This window comes from Phascolarctos cinereus, unplaced genomic scaffold, assembly GCF_003287225.1.
Source record: "Phascolarctos cinereus isolate Bilbo 61053 unplaced genomic scaffold, phaCin_HiC Scaffold_9;HRSCAF=440, whole genome shotgun sequence".
NCBI classification, from domain to species: Eukaryota; Metazoa; Chordata; class Mammalia; order Diprotodontia; family Phascolarctidae; genus Phascolarctos; species Phascolarctos cinereus.
In genome coordinates, this window is record NW_027556402.1 from 63,529,053 (window position 1) to 63,548,287 (window position 19,235).

Sequence of the window (19,235 nt, forward strand, 5' to 3'; positions counted from 1 at the left end):
AACAAACTTAGTTCACTATTGTAAAATGTCATTCTCTCCTCCCCCACCCAAAAAAAAAATCTGCCATATTATCAGTTTGAATTTACCTTGGCAGTGGCATATAGCTCATAATAATTGGCAGATAATTTCAAAAGTCTATCTTGCTATTCTTAGGAACCCTCTTCCTTCTTACTTTAAAAGGACTAAAATGCTTTAAAACACAAATTACCTACATACTGCTGAACTACATATGTATGTGTGTATAGGGACTGAAGTAGGTGTTGGAACTGTGATTTTTTTGGTTAAGCAATCTAAGAAGAGGAAACTACTTCTTCCAATGAAGGTTTACACTTTTTATGCAAGTTGTAGTCTTAGAGAATTGCCTAGAGCAGAGGAGTCAGATATGTGGCTCACAACACTACTTATTGCTACCCAGAACAGCAATATTTAACAACTAAAATAAAAATACAATAAAACATAGCTCATATTACATTTTACAACTAAGTCTATATGTGTGGTCCACAGGGATCTTTATATGGTTTAGTGGGTCCTGTTTCTACCTTGTTTGACGCCATTGTCCTAGAGCACTGAGAGGTTCAGTGACTTGCCTAGAGTCACATAGCCCAGTAAGGTTCAGAAGGAGAACTGAATCCAGCTTTTCTCAGTTCCAAGGCTTGTTTGCTAGCCACTCTTCCATGCTGCCTGTGTATAAATACAAACTATGTGTATATCATATATTGGGATAGGAACGAGCATGGCGTACTAGAGAGAGTGTTGTATTTGGAGTCAGGAAGACCTGGGTTTGAATCCTACTTACTAGCTGTATGACCCTGTGCAAGTGGCTTAAACTGGGTGGGCTTCAGTTTCTCTGTCTGTAAAATGAGAGCATTGGACTCAATAACCTTTAAAGTTCTATCTCTGAATCTCTGATCTTGTGACCTTCTGCTGAATTGCCAAAGCGCTGCTGTTCCATGTGCTTCTGTGGTGTGGACATGACCCATCCTGGGCTCTCCCAAGGTTGTGCCAGTGAAGCTTAGACAGATTTTGTTAATCTATAAAAGCTGAAAGGTCAGGCTTGGTGAAAGCCTCTTTTCAGGTCTTGGAAGGACTTCCAGGTCTAAACTAATTCCTTACCTGGAGATTGCTAGAATTTTACTTTCATAATTTTTTTTAAAAATAGAGGCCAAGAAAAATAGACTTGATAATGAGTGACAATGAAAATTTGCTGGAATCTATCTGGTCTGTAGGTTAAGGGATTCCTGTACTTGGTACTTTACTAAATCAATTCTAATTGTAATACTGAGTATTTTTCTCATTTCAAAGTATAATTTCAAATAATGAGATAATATATAAACATCAGTCTTATTTTGTTGACTCCCTTGTCAAAATTTTTATTATAATTGTATTTTCAGATATTTACTAATTAAGAAATAATTAAATCTCAAAATTATTATGCATTTTCTTTTCTAGCAGTCATTTTATTTCTGAATCCAGCCCCAGCTCCCTAAAATATTTGATCTTTCCTTTTCACTAGTTGATTTCTGCAAGTTCTTTTCTTTAAAAAAAGTTTTTATGAACATTCACTAAGTGAATTTTAAAATTGCACTCATGTAAAAGTTTGATAAGGCACATCTCTTTGAGAATAAGCAGAATAATTTCTTAAAGGAGACATCTGTCGGCACATATGCCTTTTATTATACATGTGTACAATATGTGTATTATGTATTATGAGGCCGAATTTAAGCTCAGGTCCTCCTGACTCCAGGGCAGTGTTCTATCCAAATGCCACCTAGTTGCCCTTGGGACCAGATTTTTAAACTTAGGTTACTATGTTTCATTTCTTAACTCTTGTTGACATTTGTCAAGTATATCTTTATATAGTGCCCCCAATTTTTTTTCCCTTTTTTAAAAAACTTGTAATAGTAGATACTCTATTTAACAAGGGAATTACTATGCACTTAATGTTAAGCATATATATTAAATCGATTGTTGGCAACTTTTGATATATTGTATCTTTTGTCAGTTGGTTAATGTCTTGCAGTCCACAAGACATTGTAGAGTCATAAAATGCCAATAGCCAGTGTGTAGAATAGGTAATCGAATCTCCCATGCCTTAGTCTTGTATCAGTTTACAGCCAGTTTTCCTTGTTTCTAGCAAATAGCAGTTACCTTGTGGCTGAAATGGCAAATGAATAAAAGTACATTGGGAAACAGCTATAGTTGCAAATGACTTCCGAGGATTTCCTGTAATCTTACATATCAAGGAAGGAAGGAAATAAAGGCCTTGTGGCTTTACAATAATGGTGATTCATATTTTCAAATAAGTTCCTATTGTTTCCTGACTCATGGTCTGTTTTTGAAGTTATAGGAACATTTATCTGTATTTACTTTTCCAGACTTTTCAGGAATTTTCACAAAGTGACCTTCCTGAAAGGCCTGAAATTTAGCTATGAAAGCTAATGCAAGTACCTCTCTAGGACCCCCTTTCACTAATGTATCTCTTGGAATTCCTTTCAACAATAGAGAACATTTGTTTCTTATCTTGCACCAGGCTCTGTGCTTGGGGCAGGTAATGCAAAGTAACATAGCCAGTGACCTCAAAGATTCTCATCTCCTCTGCTGAGATTTAGCAAAGGTTATGGCAAACAGTCTAATGGTGAGAATATTTTTTTATTCTACTGAATTTTAGAATTGGGAGAAGGAACACGACCATTATTTCATATTGGGAGATGATGCAATGTCAAGAGTTTACTTTGGTACAACATTAGGTGTGAGAAGATCCAGAAAAAGCCATGTAGGAAAAATCTCAGCATTGAGTTGTAATTGATAACCAGTAGAAATTGTGGAGGCCTAGTGAAGAAATATTCCTAATTCCCCATCACTTGGGCTTGGCTAATTTTGTTCTTAGATTATTTTGAATGCCTTATGTTTTCAAGGAGAGTGAGCATGCCATAGTCAAAAGGCTTCATTTCAGGAGACCAAGTGGTATCATCATGGCTAGGTACTTTAGGCAAGTCATATGGCTTATCTAGGCCTCAGTTTCTTTATCCATAAAGTGAGTTTGGGATTTGCAAGATACTTTGAATAGAACCCCCATTTTGGCTCTAAACTTCAAGAACAAACAACAGCTGTCTAGATTCCAGTCACAAGCAGATTCCAAGATAAGACCAGAGGGGCCAAGGCAGAACTCCCTCAAGTATCTGTGGATATATAAAGTTCCCAGCTTTAAGATATAATAGTCTTAATGGCCCTGAGTGGAAGTTGTCTATAGTGATATAGCCCAAGGATTAACTTGTCTTCTTTCTTTCTTTCTTTCTTTCTTTCTTTCTTTCTTTCTTTCTTTCTTTCTTTCTTTCTTTCTTTCTTTCTTTCTTTCTTTCTTCTTTCTTTTTTTTTATTTTAGAGTTGGGAGAGGGAACATAACCTCTGAAAATTCTGTTATAGTTTAACACTGTGGACACTTAACACTGCCTACTCTCTGGTAGTAACCCAGTCCTTAGTCTACTCCTGGCCAGGAACCACCTTTTGTTACTGGGCCTCCTTCATAGCATCAAGCACAGAGCACATAGTAACTAAGTACTTATCGAGTGAAAGATTGGGAGAGAGGAAGAAGAATTAGCCTCCTTCCCTCCATTCTTGAAAAGGGCAGTCAGAAAAAAACTGGAACAGAAATGATTTGGTGCTGTCTCAGTTTCCACCCCTCCTTTCTTCTCCTCTTCAGTTTGCCTGTTCTGTCCTCTGTGCCTCTTGCCCCTTTTCTCATACCCTCTGCTGAGATTTAGCAAAGGTTATGTATGGCAAACAGTCTAATGGTGAGAATATTTTTTTATTCTACTAAGCCTTTTCAGGCACAGATCCAAAGGATAAAGTTAGCCAAAGATTTGAGGAAGAAGAAACCACTGTCACAGAGAACAGTGGTGTTTTCATTGCAATCTATGCATAAAAGGAAGTACTGTGGCCGTAGAGCTATAGTGTTATTCTAGTTTCAATCTTATCAAATATATCAGTTTGAAACGTAACTTTAAAAGTTAGAATATTTTGTAATTTGGATTTTCTAGCTCTCCCACTAACAAGTTGTATGGCCTTTGGCAGGCAGCCCATTAACATCCCTAAACATGAGTTTCTTTATATCTAGAGGGAGGGGTTGGGCCAGATGGCTTCTGAGACCCCCCCCTTTAAAATTCTGTAGTTTTTATGCCCGCAGTTATGTTTCATATTGGTCTTTTTCTGGTACTCCTTGCACAAATATTCCCAACATGGATTCCCATGACAACCAAATGAAACTACACAAGGGGATAGTTCAATTTATTTTTGACCACAATCTGATTTATTTTAGACTTTGGGCACCCGATCAAGTTTGTACTTTAATGTTGTTCTGGGGCTTCCCTTAAATCGAATTAAGGTTTAGCGTATGACAAATTTTCAATTATTCTTCTAATGGATTGTAAGTTCCTTGGGGGACAAGGTCTTGATTATTTTTTATTTCTGTATCCCTAGCACCTAGCATGATGGCCGGAGGGTAATGGTGAAACTCAGAGCAGGGTGGTCAGCGCTGTGAGACAGTGCTAAGCCGCTGGACCCACATGGGGCTGTTGTTATGGGTTCAGGAGTTCCTTCTGCTAGTTATACACTGGTTTATACTTTTGGACCCTGCAACCATTTTTAGTTGCTTTAGAAAATTGAGACCCTAGGTGAGCCTTTATTGTTTTTTTAAAAGGGAAGACCTGCCCTGCCTGGATTCCCAGAGCTGGACTTTTATCTTTTTTTTTTCCCCCTTTTTCTGGGGTTTTGAATCTTGGGAAAGCAGTTTGGGGGAGGGGAGGAGGTGCTATATGCGTACATGCCTGTATTTAAACCTCTCTCCTGGATTTGTGGCTATACTTGGCACCTTCTTCATCTTCGGAGAGTCAATATTTCTATATTTGGAGATTCTCTGATGATAAGGCTTAGATAACTCTATCTCAGATATGACACCTGTCTTAGACCCAGCCTCTGAGGGTAGGGCCCATACATAATAGTACCTTGTACATAGTAAGTACTAAGTTATTTTTGTAAATTGTTTGAATTTAAGTTTACTGAGGTCATAGTATTTAAAGAGAGGCCTACCATTTATGACTCCATCACAATGATTAGGCAGGAAGAATAAGGTTCTTCCAAATTGTGTTCCCAAACCAGAGGTAGTCAGGAGTTCCTACTCAAAACCTTGGCAGCTTCGGGAAACTTCCTGCCCTTGTTTATGTGAAGGCTGATCCTGACTCAGCCAGTATTTAGTTTAGTATTCAGGGTGTTATCTGCTGAGTCAGTCTTGCTCACAGAGCTGGGTTTATTTGCTTTGGCCTCAGGAGCCGGGCATTTAAAAAAAAAAGAAACCTTTTTCAACTTTGTGCTTTCTGAACTGTCTTGGGTACTAAATGACATGTAAAAAGAACAATGAATATCATTCTTTTGAAATTGTTTCTCAGTAAAATTGGGAGCTTACAGTACTGGGATTTCTTTTCTTTTTTTAAGACTTTGTTAATTTCTTTTTTATACAGCACTTTTCATTTATATTCAGGAGGATTGTGTTGAGTTGTTCTCCAGTTAAAGAAGTAACAAGGCAGATTGTCTGGGATTTTAGGACTTGATAGGAGTAGGTTAATAAAGCAGGTGACCTGGCCACCTCCTTGGGCACTTTGAGGATCGGCTGTGGATACTACCCTCCGTCTGTCAGTATTCCCTCTAGCTTTCCTACATCTTTCCTTGCCCAGGCTTGTGTTTTTAGAAGCACATGTTGCCTACCTGTCTTGGATGGTAGTAGAATCACAACATGTACAGCGGGAAGGGCCCTTAGTAACCATTTAGTACATCCTTCATCTGAAAGGATATCTCCTGTGACATAACAAACACATTCAGCCTCTGTTTGAAGACCTGCCAGGTAGAGGGAATACTCCTCTTGAGGCCCCCATTCCATTTTAGACCAATCTAATTGTTAGGAAATTTTCCCAATTTCAAGCCTGCAGCCTCTTTGCAGTTTTCATTCATTGTTCTTAGTTTTGCCCCACTTGCAGTACAACAAATCCCTTCCACTAGGTAGTCCTCAGATTCTGAAAGACGTGTCTTTAAATCATGTCTCTTCCAGAGATAGTATTTGTAAAGCACTTAACACAGTACCTTGCCGCCAGAAGGTGCTTGATGAATGCTTGTTCCTTTCCAGTCTTTTCTGCTCTGTTAGGAGCATTAATAAAATGATCTAGGGGCAGCTAGGTGGTTCAGTGGATAGAGTACTGGCCCTGGAATCAGGACGACCTGAGTTTAAATCCAGCCTTAGACACTGACCAGCTGTGTGACCCTGGGCAAGTCACTTAACCATGATTGCTTTCCCCACAAAAAATAATAATCTAAATTTTAGCCAATAGTAAAAGTAATCCATGTGATATTTCAGGAAAGTAGTATTCAACACAAATAGTAGAATTAGGGAATGAGCTTTTTTTATATTTAAAAAGAGAAGATTAGTTTTGTTGGACCTGTAAGTAGAAATAAATAGCAGCCTATATGACAGTTTGTTAAAATTCGGATCCAAGACAGAGGAACAATTTTTCAAAACTGCTTCACATATGCCACTCTTAATTTTCCTAAATGGTTTAACTTTATTCACATGACTAAGTATTGACCCTCTCTTTATCACTTCACTGAGGAAATTCCTGTCATCTTATGGTAGTTAACAAAATAGATTAGCTTCGTTTCTCTATCTTTCAGCCATGACTTTTTGTTGTTTATTGAAGTAATACCTCTCCCCAAAGTACTTCGTGTATACATTTTTACAAGTGTACTCAGTGGTATTATCATTCTTTTACTGTAATTGTCTCTAATGTCACTTATCCATAAGGTGTAATGGATACCCTGGGAGTCATCTCAGCCAAGGTAGAAGTGTTCGAATAACATAAAATCACTTTCTAGAGATATCATAGTAACGATGAGCCCTGATGAAATTATACCTATATTGAAGGTGCCTAAGACAAAAAAAATGCATTCTTTATTACCAGATAATGTTTAAATGTCAAGATTAAAGTCCTTAAACCATTTGAATAATAGGGTGTAGGTGCCATAAATTTTCTATCTAAATTTATGCTTGCTGGTAGCCTGTTATAAAAAATAGATAATATAGTGAAGGATTCCCTTCAAAGAAATCAATAAAATGGCTGAAATAAAGGTTCATATAGCCTGAGTGTTTGCCTAAAAGCAACTTTATTCTCCAAACAATGAGATTATTAATTCTGAAATTTTAAAGGACTATGTGTTTGGGTGAGGGCATTCTTTCAGTTCTTTGAGCATAGTAACTGGAGAAGGGTTTGCAATCTTGGAAGAAAAGTGGAAAATATTGATATAGCCTTTTAATGTTTTTATTTGTTAGCCATGATACAGAACTATGGATTATTGCCTGTCATAGGGAATTAGTGTGGCATAAGGGAAATTGTACTGCCCTTAAAGGCAGAAGACATGTGTTGAGATTCCATTTCTTCTGCTTACTCTGTGACCTCTTGGACAAGTCATTTCATGTATCAGTCAGTCAATAGGCATATATTAAAGGTCCACTATATACCAGGCACTGCACTCAGTGTTGAGGATGTAATAGAAATAAGATAGTCTCTCCTGTCAAGGGGCATCCATTCTACTAGGGTGATATGTAACATGTTCAAAAATGTAGCCTGCATACAAGATAAATACATGGTAGAGTAGAGAGATGATTCTAAGAATCTGATGATCAGGAAAGGATTCCTGAAGAAGCTAGAATCTTAAGCTAAGCCTTGGAGAGCACCTAGAGTCTCCAAGTGGTGTAGGTGCAGAGGGAAAGCATTTTAGCCGAGTGAGGTCTTAAGGCATTGAGGTGGGGGAGATGGAATAATCTGTAGAGGAAACGGGAAGCCAACCAGTTTGTCTGGAGTGTTCAGTACATGATACGGAGTAATGATTGGCTGAAATGCCAATAGAGGTGTTTTGTATTTTATCCTAACATTAGTGGGGAGCCATTGAGTCTTCCTGAATAGAGGAATATAACATCCTCAGATCTGAGCCTGATCTGTAAAGTAGAAATGATACTTGTTCCATCTATTTCTAAGGGTTATTTTGAGAACTGTGTGAGAATGTGTAATGCCATTTGAAAAACATTGTGTAAATCATAAGAGTCCAAAGTGGGACCTTCGAAGCCATGTAAATTCTGCTCCAAAATTGAAAAAACTCAGATCATTGAGATGTAGTGGGTGGCAATACTAGGGTTTTAACCCTTCTCCTGTGTATAAATCTAGGTTCCCATAGAAAGCTCTTTCAGAGGAATGATTTATTCTATCAAAATAGTGCCTTGTTGAGTGAATGAAGTGACCTTTTGATCTTGTAAGCATATGGTATGTCATGACAGGTCCAACAGTACTCATAAACACTTTCACTGACTCCATTAAGTTTTAGTTTCACACAAAATGGCTAAATGTAAGGAGAATTTTGATGTTGTTCTAAAGGAGTAATTTTACAGTAAAGAGGTTTTCTCCAGCTGAATTTCAGATGAGGTTATAAGCTGTAGTTAACAAGTTAACACATTTCTCTTTAGCGCCTTAAAACAGCTAAGATAGAAGCGCAGAGCTTGGGAATGGTTGCTGTCTTAGACACTGGAGTTTCTTTCCTTGGGGCCTCTGAGGAGAAAGGTCTGGAGGCATTTATTGTATTTTATAAACAGAATTCACTGGTGAACGTCTATAGAGCTTCAAAAGCCTCACCAGGGAAAGAGAATGTATATATTGCAACTGCTCTGATGCTAAAAAGGGAATAGTCTTATGTAGTGGGAAAAAAAATCACTAGGTTCGAGTAAGAAAGTAGGAAGGCCTAGATTTAAGTCTTAATTGGAACATTTGCTAAATTTATGGTTGTAGCCATAGGGATGTGCTCTGAGTGGCTCGCACAGAGCAAGGCAGTTTTACATGCTGATCAGAAGCCCAGAAAGCAGTCAGGCTTTCTTGGTCACCCACTTTGGCTTCCTACAAGACTCAGCTTCAGTCCCACCTTCTGCAAGAGGCTTTTCCCAGGAAACCCCTCCCCATCTTAGAGTCTCCCCTCCGAGCTTACCTCCTGTTTGCCCCATGTGTGTTACACTGTGCATTATAGAGAAGTTATTATTCATATGTTGTTTCCTCCACTAGATTGTATGCCCCTTGAAGCTCATAGGACAATGAGGGCAAGCAAAGGACTGTGGGATTTGTTTGGTTTTGCCTTTCTTTACATCCCCAGTGCCTAGTACTGTGCCTGGCACAAAGTAAATGCTAAACAAATGCTCGTTCGCTGACTGCTCACCCCCCTATCACCATAGACCTTTCAGAATGCATTGTCTAAAGCCTGCAGTTGTGTTTGCTGCCATGCTAGGCTGCACATAGGAATACAATTTTCTCTCCAATCCCAGGACTGTTTTCTTGTCCAGTTTTTTATGCATCATATTTTTCTCTGGTGTGTTATTGCCCTTGCTTTAACCAGGCTGTTTTCATGCCATATAAAATATTGGCTGAAATCATTGCAGTCTGTGAACTCACAGATTGTGTGTGTGTGTGTGTGTGTGTGTGCGCGCGCGTGCCTATTGTGCCCCCTCCCCCACATACATAGATTCATTCTGAATTGAACTTTCCCAGTTTTGTAGATCCTAGAGATAGTTAACTTTGTTGCTTTTCATTAGCATTTTAATTGCCTTTGAAGCATCTCATTTGAAATGAAGTAGTTGGATTGCATCATGAATTTCCAAACTTTTTGTTTTCCTTCCCTCTTGGCTTTTGGTAAGCCCTCCTATTTCCCCTATTCAGGGTGAATGTAAATAGATCCTAGAGTTTACCATGCATATCACATAAGAAATAAAGTAAGATGAAATTTTCATAAAGAAAACTTTATTTGGCACTTAACTTTTTTAGTATCATCAAGTTGTTAAATGTTTATCACAACACAGTCATAAATTAGCATGACCCCCAGTTCTTACTCTTGCCAAACAACAATTTTATTTTTGGCGTGTTGTTTTTTTTTTTTAAAGATACCCACACTCATGCTCAGCGTCTGTTTTGCATCATACTTTGGATTTGATGAAGCACAGGGCCGAGAATCCTGATTAGTTAGCATTTATTTATAAAGTACTTTCTGGTTTGTAAAGGGCTGTACATATGTTATTTCACTAATCTTTACAACAACCCTGGAAAAAAGTTGTCATTCCTATTTTTCAGATGAGGAAACTGAGTCTGAGGGAGAGATTAAAGGACTTACCTAGGGTCACACAAGCTGAGTAAATATCTGAGTCAAGTTTTGAACTCTAGTCTTTTTCTCTGACTCCTTTATCTACTACCCCACTGCTGATTCACAGGGGTTACTTTAGTATGAATGGCATCTGCTTCTCAATTTTGTGATTTCGTTGATTAGAAAATAAATATGGGATTTCTGTTAATTGCAGAGGTCAATTAGCTCATCTTTCACTGGGTGGTTTGGGGTTTGGGGTTTTTTTTTCAATGTGATTTAATTTCTAGCTCAACCGAAAAAAAGGTAGCTTATTTGGTGATTTTCCTATAGAAGCCTTTGTTTGGTTTTGGTCATTAGGGGAAGGAATGGAAGGGAATAAACATGTATTTAGTGGCTACTGTATATGAGGCACTGTGCTAAGCATTCTACAAATATTTCATTTGATCCTCAGAATGACCCTGTAAGGTAGATGCTGTTATTATCCCCATTTGGCAGTTAAGGAAACCTAGGCAAACAGGTTAAATGACTTGTCCAGGGTCACACAGCTAATAAGTATCTGAGGTCAGATTTCAACTCAGTTCTTCCTAACTCCAGTTCCAGTGCTGTCTCTCCATTTCACCACTTGGCTACATTAGAAATGATTCCTTCAGTTGTTACTTTCAGATTTTTCAGATATATTACAGTGTCCCCCATCCTTCCTCCTTCAACTTTGTTCCCCCCTGCCTGGCTGTTACTACTCCAGTCCACACCACTCCAGCCCCTACTACCAGTATTACTTCAGTAGGAGAATGTGATTGTTTATTGTTCCCCACGTCTGCTTGACAAAGTTCTTGTACTCCCTGGTAGTGCATGTGCCTCACATTGGGAATGCCTGTGCTAGATCGTATGAAGGGGCTTTCTTTTTTAGCTCTGTTATTAATTCATTTCATCATTCCATTAAATCTGGGTATCTCCTTACAAAAATGGTAAATAATAAAGTAGTATTGATTGATGGATTATAGCAAAAGCTAGCTATTACACCCATTTGAACAGAATCTATTCAAAAGAACTCAAATGATATTAAAATGTCTGCAGTTGCCCTTCCTTTAGTGATTTTCACGAAATCATTGTGAAATGTGGTGTCCTGTCTCTTCTGTCTCTTCCCCCCCTTCCAGCTACATGTGCATTTTGTTACAGGGCCACAGGGGAAAACCAGAGCTACTAATTGCTAAGAAGGTTCACGTCCCAATTCCACAGAATTTAAATTGATATTGATTTAGAGAATGGAATCATATTTTTCTCGGCCATGGATGTCAGTCTTCAGGTTTTCAATTTTAACTTCAAAGGTAGTGGCTGAAAAAGGAAAATTAACATAGTTATACCACAAAGAAACACTTGCATATGTACTTTTTTTTTTTGGCTTGTGGCAGATATGCTATATTTTATTATTTTAACCTTTTGAACTCCCAAGCTGCAAGGGACAGAAATCGAGTTATGCAAGAACATTGAGTTACTTAATAGACATTATAGTTTAGAGGTAACAGGGCAAACCAGCAAAAGATTCTTTTACCTTTTCTGGAAACTAGGAACACTTGCAGATTAGCCTGAAATTACAAATGGAAGCTAATGTATTGGGATTTTCTTTTGATGCGATTACACCAGTCTTGTGAATGCACAAATTATATCACTTCTGAGCCCATTTCCTCATCTACCAGATTTGTGTGCCTATGTTTAAATCCCTCCAAGGAATTTAAAGTGCTGTGTAGATGGGAATTGTAGCCCAGACTGTAGAGGGCAGCTTTGGAGTCAGGAAGGCATGGTAGTGGCCTCTGATGCATATTGGCTGTATTGACCTTGGGCAAGTCTTAGTATCCCAACACGCTAAGGCTCTAAATCAGAAAAAGAGTTACTGTTCTTGTTGATAGAAGGAGTTTCCACACTGGCAGATCTGGGACAACCTTTGCTATCTTCCCTTCCCCCACCTCACCCTCCAGTTCTTTTGGGGGGACAGAAAAATTCATAAAGATACCTTACAGTGAGTTTTGTTGTTACCATTATTATATTTACTGGTAATGGTAATGAAGCACATTATTTTTGCTACTATGTATCATGAATTTTTCTGCATCTCAAAAAAAGTAAAAATGTCTTTTCTCTGTTAATAGAGCTCCCTCCTCTGAGTTAGCTTGAATGAATTTGAAGTATCTCTAAAGGGGCTAATGATCTCTTATCTATTTCCTACAAAGTGGATATCAACATCTCAAAGAATATGCTTAAAGTCTTCTTAGTAATGATCTGAAGGAAGCCATTTGGCAGATGAGATCCAGAGTCTCCATTGCGGGGCATACATATGATGAAATTCTACTATAGGAAATTCCAAAGCAAGTAGCAATGTGCTCTTGTTATGGTGGCTGCTTTCCTGGACAAAAGGTACTGGAGAGCCAGTGTCCAGCCTTTCTGTAGGGAATGAACAGATATAAAGAGGAGATACTAGGAATGGAGTAGATGAGCCGGAGAAAAAGGTAAACCAGTGCCTTGCCTCTCCCACAAAGCCTTTCTTTCCTGTGTTCATAAACTCAAATAACTTGAAACTGCATTAAGATTTTTAGAATACTGTGTTTACCTAACGGAGGGGACTGGGGCAGCTTTATCATCTTTATTATATACAATGTACACAATAAATTATGCAGCTTTATTGGATAAAATTTAAATGCACCACCCCCACCCCAGAAAGTAATATTTATTAAGAATGCAAAGTTTTCTCCTGGGTGGAATAGAAGAATTCTGTTCTTTTTTTTTCTTTTTTAATATTTTAAACTTAAATGTAAAAGCTTAAATACATAATAAGAAAAGAAAAAGAAACTTAAATACAAAATAAGAAAAGGAAAAAAAGCATTGCCATGTGCGCAGCAGAGCGTTAAGAGAGGATTCAAAATTTACAGCAATAAATTTCCACTTCAAGAAAGCCTATATAATAAATACTACACATTGTGTTGAGAGCTATCCATCTTTTCTTTGCTTCCTTGTAAGTTTTCTTTTGTTCTGTGCTGGGGAAGAGTTCTTTTCTAAGGTCTGCCTCATCGCAGGTTAAGGTTTACTTACTAGTATTTGAGTTTGCCAAAGCAGAGTAATCCTCTCCCCTTTCTCACTGGGAAAAGTGAGGAAAAGTGAAAAGAAGAGGAATTTTTCCAAAGGAATAATATCAAACAATGTCTTTTTAAAAATTCCTTTAAAAAGTCTTCCTTCATCTGTCATAAAGTTATTTGAATGAAATATTGGCAATGAATACCTCTAGACACAGCTCTGAATTCAGCTAGGAGGAGCTGATGAATTTGTAAAGAAGAATTTTTTTGAGGAGTCATGAAATTATGAAATACAAGAGGTGTTTTATGCACTTTGGTGTGACCTAGGGATTTGGTCGATTTATTATTATGTTTCTTTCTGGGTGAAATACTATAACTGTAGCAATCACTTGATCCTCACAGCAAATCTGCCAAGTGTGTTATTCCCATTTCACAGATGAATTGAGAGGGAAGGGAATAAGCAGTTATGTCGTACCTACTGTGTGCCGGATGCCTTAGGAATATTAGCTCATTTGATGCTCACGACGACCCTGAGAGTTTGGTGCTGCTGATGTCCCCGCTTTATGGTCAGAGACACTGAGGCAGACAAAGGCTGAATGATTTGTCCGGGCTCACACAGTGAGTGTCTCAAGATCAAATTTGAACTCAGGTCTTCTTGACTGCAGGCCCAAAGCTCCATCCACTGTGCCACCTAGCTGCTTCTGAAGCTGAGAAATGTACCCAGAGTCACACACCTCTTGGAACTCGGATCTTCCTGACTGTCGGTCTAGCACCATGCTCGTACAGGATCCTTTATTGAAACCTTGAACCAGAAGAGATGACATGGAGGTCCATATCCTCAGAAGAGGCATGGATGACCGTAGGAGTAAGACTTCCGGGGCGTTTTACCGTCTATAAAATGGGAATAAGACTAGCTCCATCTTCTGTAAAATGCACTTGCAGGTTTGCTGTGAGGATCAAATGATTGTTAGGGGCCTAGAACAACCAAAACCCCTTAAAGGTGATGCAGATGACTGAAAGGTCAGTGAAGCCCAGAGAATATTCTTTGGGGGGGCCCCTACAAGAAACTTGACATCCCAACCACCCTCCAGTCCTCACAGACATAAAAATCTGATTTTCTACATGGAGGGAGGTTGTATTTATTTATATATTTATATATATTTAGAAATACAAGTGATGGCTCCTGATGGTGCTTTTGCCCTCTGTAAGGATATAGTTTTTTAAGCTGAAGAAGTGCTTGAGACTGAATATCATTAAGCATTCGTGTGGTGCCTGTGGTGTTTCAGGTTCAGTCCTGGCCTTCAAGGAGCTTACATTCTAATGGCTGTAGCTATGATGGTTAAAGAGCCAACTTGGGAGCGAGGTTAGAATCAGAAAAGTAGTACAGTAGTATGATCCATGGCGTCTGGTATGTGGTCTTTGCCTCTCTGTGTGTGTCCTTCTGGGATTCCTCTGGGAGCCATGGTCCAGCAACTCAAATATTTCCAACCCTTTCAGCTTGAGGTTCTGATGGCATCAGTGTGCTGCTGACTCTAGACCCAGATCTCACCACTGAGAGTTTAGGGATGATGAGTTGTGCCCCAGATTAAGCCTAGAGCTACATATCTAGCCCTGCTGGCTGAGCTCACTTCTCCACTCTCCAGAAAGATGGCTCCTGCCAACTTGTAACAATGACATCCTTCATCTCTGCCAGAACCAGCTTCCTTGCATTGTCTTCAGAGCAGGGGATGCACAGGCAGGTTTCTGTTTGTTCCCCGAGGACTCCTCTCTGAGGTCAGGCTGATTGTACTAAATGTTGTCCCCTCTGCAGTTTCAGAAGTTCTACTCACCCTTGACCCATTTTTTAATCCAAGGATACAGGTTGCTAAGTCTGGCCCCAGGCTAGAATTCAAGATTCTGTTCCAGCAACCTCAACAGCAAGTTTTTCTACTTCTCCTATATGAGGCATTTCCAAAATCTTAGTGCAGTTTTAAGATTTAGTAGCTTTAAAGACTTTGTGGATACCCTATAGAAACACAATCCATATATGAAGAGGCTTTTTGTTTGGTAAACAAAATATTTTAAATTTCTGAATTGGTGGCTCTTCTTCCAGTCGTGTTGGTGACTTTGACTTATACGGTTATTAAGGAAAAGTAAAAGTGAAGTTTTAGGATAGTCGTGGAGGTTAAATCTCATCTGGGAATGTGGCCAAAGAAGTGGAGGTTTTTGAACATCATCAAGGACCATTAAGCAGGTGCTTAATCAATACTTTAATACTTGATTTTTAAAAATCAATTCCATTTGACAAGTATTCTTCAAACACCTTCTGGGTGGTATTGGGCATTGCACAAAGACAGACATAAAACAGCCCATCCGTTCAAGGATCTTCAATTGCAGCAGGGAGAAATAGTATCTAAAGAAGTAAAACAAATACAAATAAACACAAAAGAATTGCAGTTTATGGGGTAGGGGATAACATTCTAGAAAGGGGGAGGGGTCTGGAAAGGCCTTCCTTGTGTAAGAGGTGGCTTTTAAACTGAGCCTTGAAGAGAGCTAGGATTTTCAAAAGGCAGAAAGAAGGAGGGAGGACATTCTCAAGCAGGCTGTACAAGGTCTTGGAGACTGGAGATTGAATGCTATGGGGTAGGGAAGAGAAAACAGATGTATCTGACTGGAATATAGGAAGAGTGTGTGTAGCTTGCCTGGAGTGCAGAGGACATGATGGAGAGTCAGGGGTCATCAATTAAGATATGGATCACAACTTATCTGTTCCCATTCGTTCTCTGCAGTTCTTTTCGTCTGCATCTTCAAAATAACCCATAAAGGATCTACCTATTCTGTTGGGTTCCTTCTAAGTTTTTTTCTTGTCCCCCATCCCTACCCCTTCCCTAATTTTCCATGCCTGTTAGTACAACACTTAGGTTATTTCTCTGAGGTTTTTCCTTACTCTCACCATGTGAAAGACCATCTTTCCTGGTCATACATTTCCTGGATGACACCTTTTTATGCCACTTCATATATGCAAGTCCTCACTGGCAATAATGGCGTCTTTCTCATGGCCGCTGTGTCTTGCCATCACTTTTTTATTCACCCTCAGTGTTGATTCGCCAGAGTTTGTGGTAGTCTGTGATTTTATTTAGCTGTCACTGCAAGGATGTTGGTGGTATCATTTTAATAAGTGTTAACGAATAATGGTATTTTTTCCACCACAGTTCATTTGGATATTCATTTATTACGTTCACAGCTCTGTACTTGGCACTGGAAGAGATGCAGCTTTTAAACGAGACATGGTTCAGACATAGCTGCTATTCTAATGGAACGCTCAGTCTCATAGGAGTAAGATAGGACACAAACCCAGAACATTATAATATACAAGATTGCATGATAAGTGTATTCTAGAGATGAAGAAGAAAAAGCTATGTAAGGTGTGGTGGTCTTTGCCGCCGGGGGCAATTCAGGGAAGGCTTCATGGAGGAAAAGATTTTTGAGTTGGTCATTGAAGGATGGCCAGGAATTTGGAAGAGAGGGAAGGAGAATGTTGAAAACACTGTGATTAGTGTGAATAAAGGATGTAGAAAAATCACAAGGCATGTTTGGGATGTAGAGAGGAATTATTAGAAGTAGTAGCAGCAGCATACTGGAAGAGAGTCTGGAAAAATAGCAAGATACCGCCATGTTGTGGAAGACAGTAAGTGGCAGACAGTGATAAGTGGTAATGCTTTTCAGTTGTATCATGTACAATGTAAATCCTTCTTTCCATCATTTCTTAGTAAATTTTGTGGAAATTAAGGAAGAATAGGAGTAATAAATGAAATCCCATATGATTTCACCCAGACCTTATTTTAATAACTCGTTTTGTCCCCAAGCCAGTAGACTTTTAGGGATAATTTCCAGTCTTTGCTTCTACTAAATATGTCATAGCTGCCAAAGTCAGCAAAAATGAGGCTTCCCCCTCTGCTCCCTACACTCTTTTATCTATCTTCCCTAACCTTTGAGGAGAGCTGTTAACAACAGTGAAGTGAAGGATTATCCAGCAAGCAGAATTATCTCTCTGGGATCCTGGACATGGCTCTGCTTGGTTCCTATTTCTTTGCTTGTTAAGGTTTCCATCGAAAATGAGGTTGAAGTTTGGAATAATAGTCTTCCTCCCACTGTTCCAGGAGCCCCTGATCAATTTACAGTAACCTTGCTTTTATCTCTGAGGGCTAACGAGTTATTTATCATTCATAGGTCTCATCACAACCACATCAAGAAAACTAGACCGAGAACAACAGGACGAACACATACTAGAAGTAAGCATTTTATTTCTTTTTATCTTAAAAAAAAATCAAAGGAGGGAACTCACTTGAAGTTTCTGCTAGAGTTGTCAGTTGTCTGGCAAGGAAAGAAGTTGGTCGATGTGTGATGTGCATTATGGGAAGGTTTATAATCTTCGAAGGGTTCTACCTCCTCCATGTTAGTGTAACAGCCTCTTACAGCTTATCACTCAGCAGTTATGATGGTTTATCTTCAGCCAAGGTCCTAGGTTACAAAAGTAGCCCAAAAAGGGCCAAGGTTGAAGGGACAAAACACAAAATAACTAGGTAAGAATTAGTAAAAGCAAGAACAACTGGTGTAATATCTGCGAAGTACTTCATGGATATTATCCAATTTTTTATCCTCAAGACAACCTTGGGAGGTTGGTGCTGTTGTTATTCCCATTTTACAGATAAGGAAACTGAGGCATACAGAGGTAAAGTAATTTCCTTGGAGTCACACAGCTAGTTAAAAGTCTGAGACCAGATTTGAACTAAGGTCTTTCTGACTCCAGATTTAGCTCCCTGTCTACTGGGACATCTCTCTACTTTATGAAACAAATTCTGATATGAGAGACCAAAATAGAAAGGGAGAATAAGGTCTGGGGCAAAGCGAGAAGAAAGAGAGTGGATACAAGAAATAGAACAAAGTAAATCTGTTTCTCTATCCCAGTCATGCACGGGAAAGAATGACTGTTTGAGTATGTTTGTCAATTATCTGTGTAAATGGATCCACCACTGGTGTGGATAATTGAGAATATGTTGTATACTTTTCTAAAGCCTAGAAACATTTAATAATTATGAGTTTTTCAGGTACTCTGTATCCATTTCACTCTTCCCCCTTTAATGTGCAGGTCATAAAGCTTTCATGGTTTTTGATGGCTACTGCAGTGGAATTATTTTAGCGTCAACAGTCTGCCAAAGGGCAGACCCAGGACAGCTGTATCCTCTTCTCAGGGTAGCATTCTATCTTTTGTTGCACTGAGCATGGCTGCTTGGGTTTCTTTTTGAGAGAGAGAGAGAGAAAGAGAAATAGCGCCAGAGAGAGTATTGAGTTGAACAGTTCCCAGAACTAATCTAGTAGAAGATTAGGGAAAAGGAACAGGTTGAGTGAGGAAAAATACATAGAGCAGTTAAGTCTCATCTTGTCTGTCATCCTATAATAACTGATGTCCCACATAATCCCTGAGCTCAGGGAGGAGGGAAAACATTCTTGCATCTCATTTTCTTTTATTGCAGTAGATAAAAAAGTGTGGAAGAAGAAAGGGGGAATGCTTAGTAGGTGAAGAAGACTGATTCATTCCATTCAGGAAGCTTATGGTTTGTTAAAACCAAACACCTTTTTGGACCTCTGCTGTTCTGAACAATTGTTTGCTCAACCTCCTTGGAAACTGTCTGCATCTGCTTTGGAGGTTCTGGTCCCTGTGTGGAGAAACAGAGTTCAGTCTTAATAACTCTCAGTCTTTCTTCAAAGGTCATCAAAGAGTGGAAACATCGCCATTTCTTTCCTTCTGATCTGTGGTACTCTGTTTATATAAGTTGCATAATTGTTTTTGATCTTTGATTATTGCGCTATCATTGCAATTGATTTTGTGGTCTCTGTAGTGGAGATTTCTTGCAGCCTGTGGTAGACTGGATTTTCTGCTGGTTATTGAATCTAGCATTTTAAGGGACTGCAATTTAAGTACTGTAG

At 38.9% G+C, this 19,235-nt stretch overlaps 1 protein-coding gene across 3 annotated transcripts in view; it reads left to right on the top strand.

Moving 5' to 3' along the window:
• Positions 1-19,235, top strand: part of FAT1 (FAT atypical cadherin 1) — a 170,804-nt gene that overhangs the window by 85,123 nt on the left and 66,446 nt on the right. For all 3 annotated transcript variants that reach the window (XM_020968485.2, XM_020968488.2, XM_020968486.2), the window contains exon 4: positions 17,478-17,539. In XM_020968485.2, the coding sequence (XP_020824144.1) occupies positions 17,478-17,539 (62 nt within the window). The remainder of the gene's footprint in view (positions 1-17,477; positions 17,540-19,235) is intronic.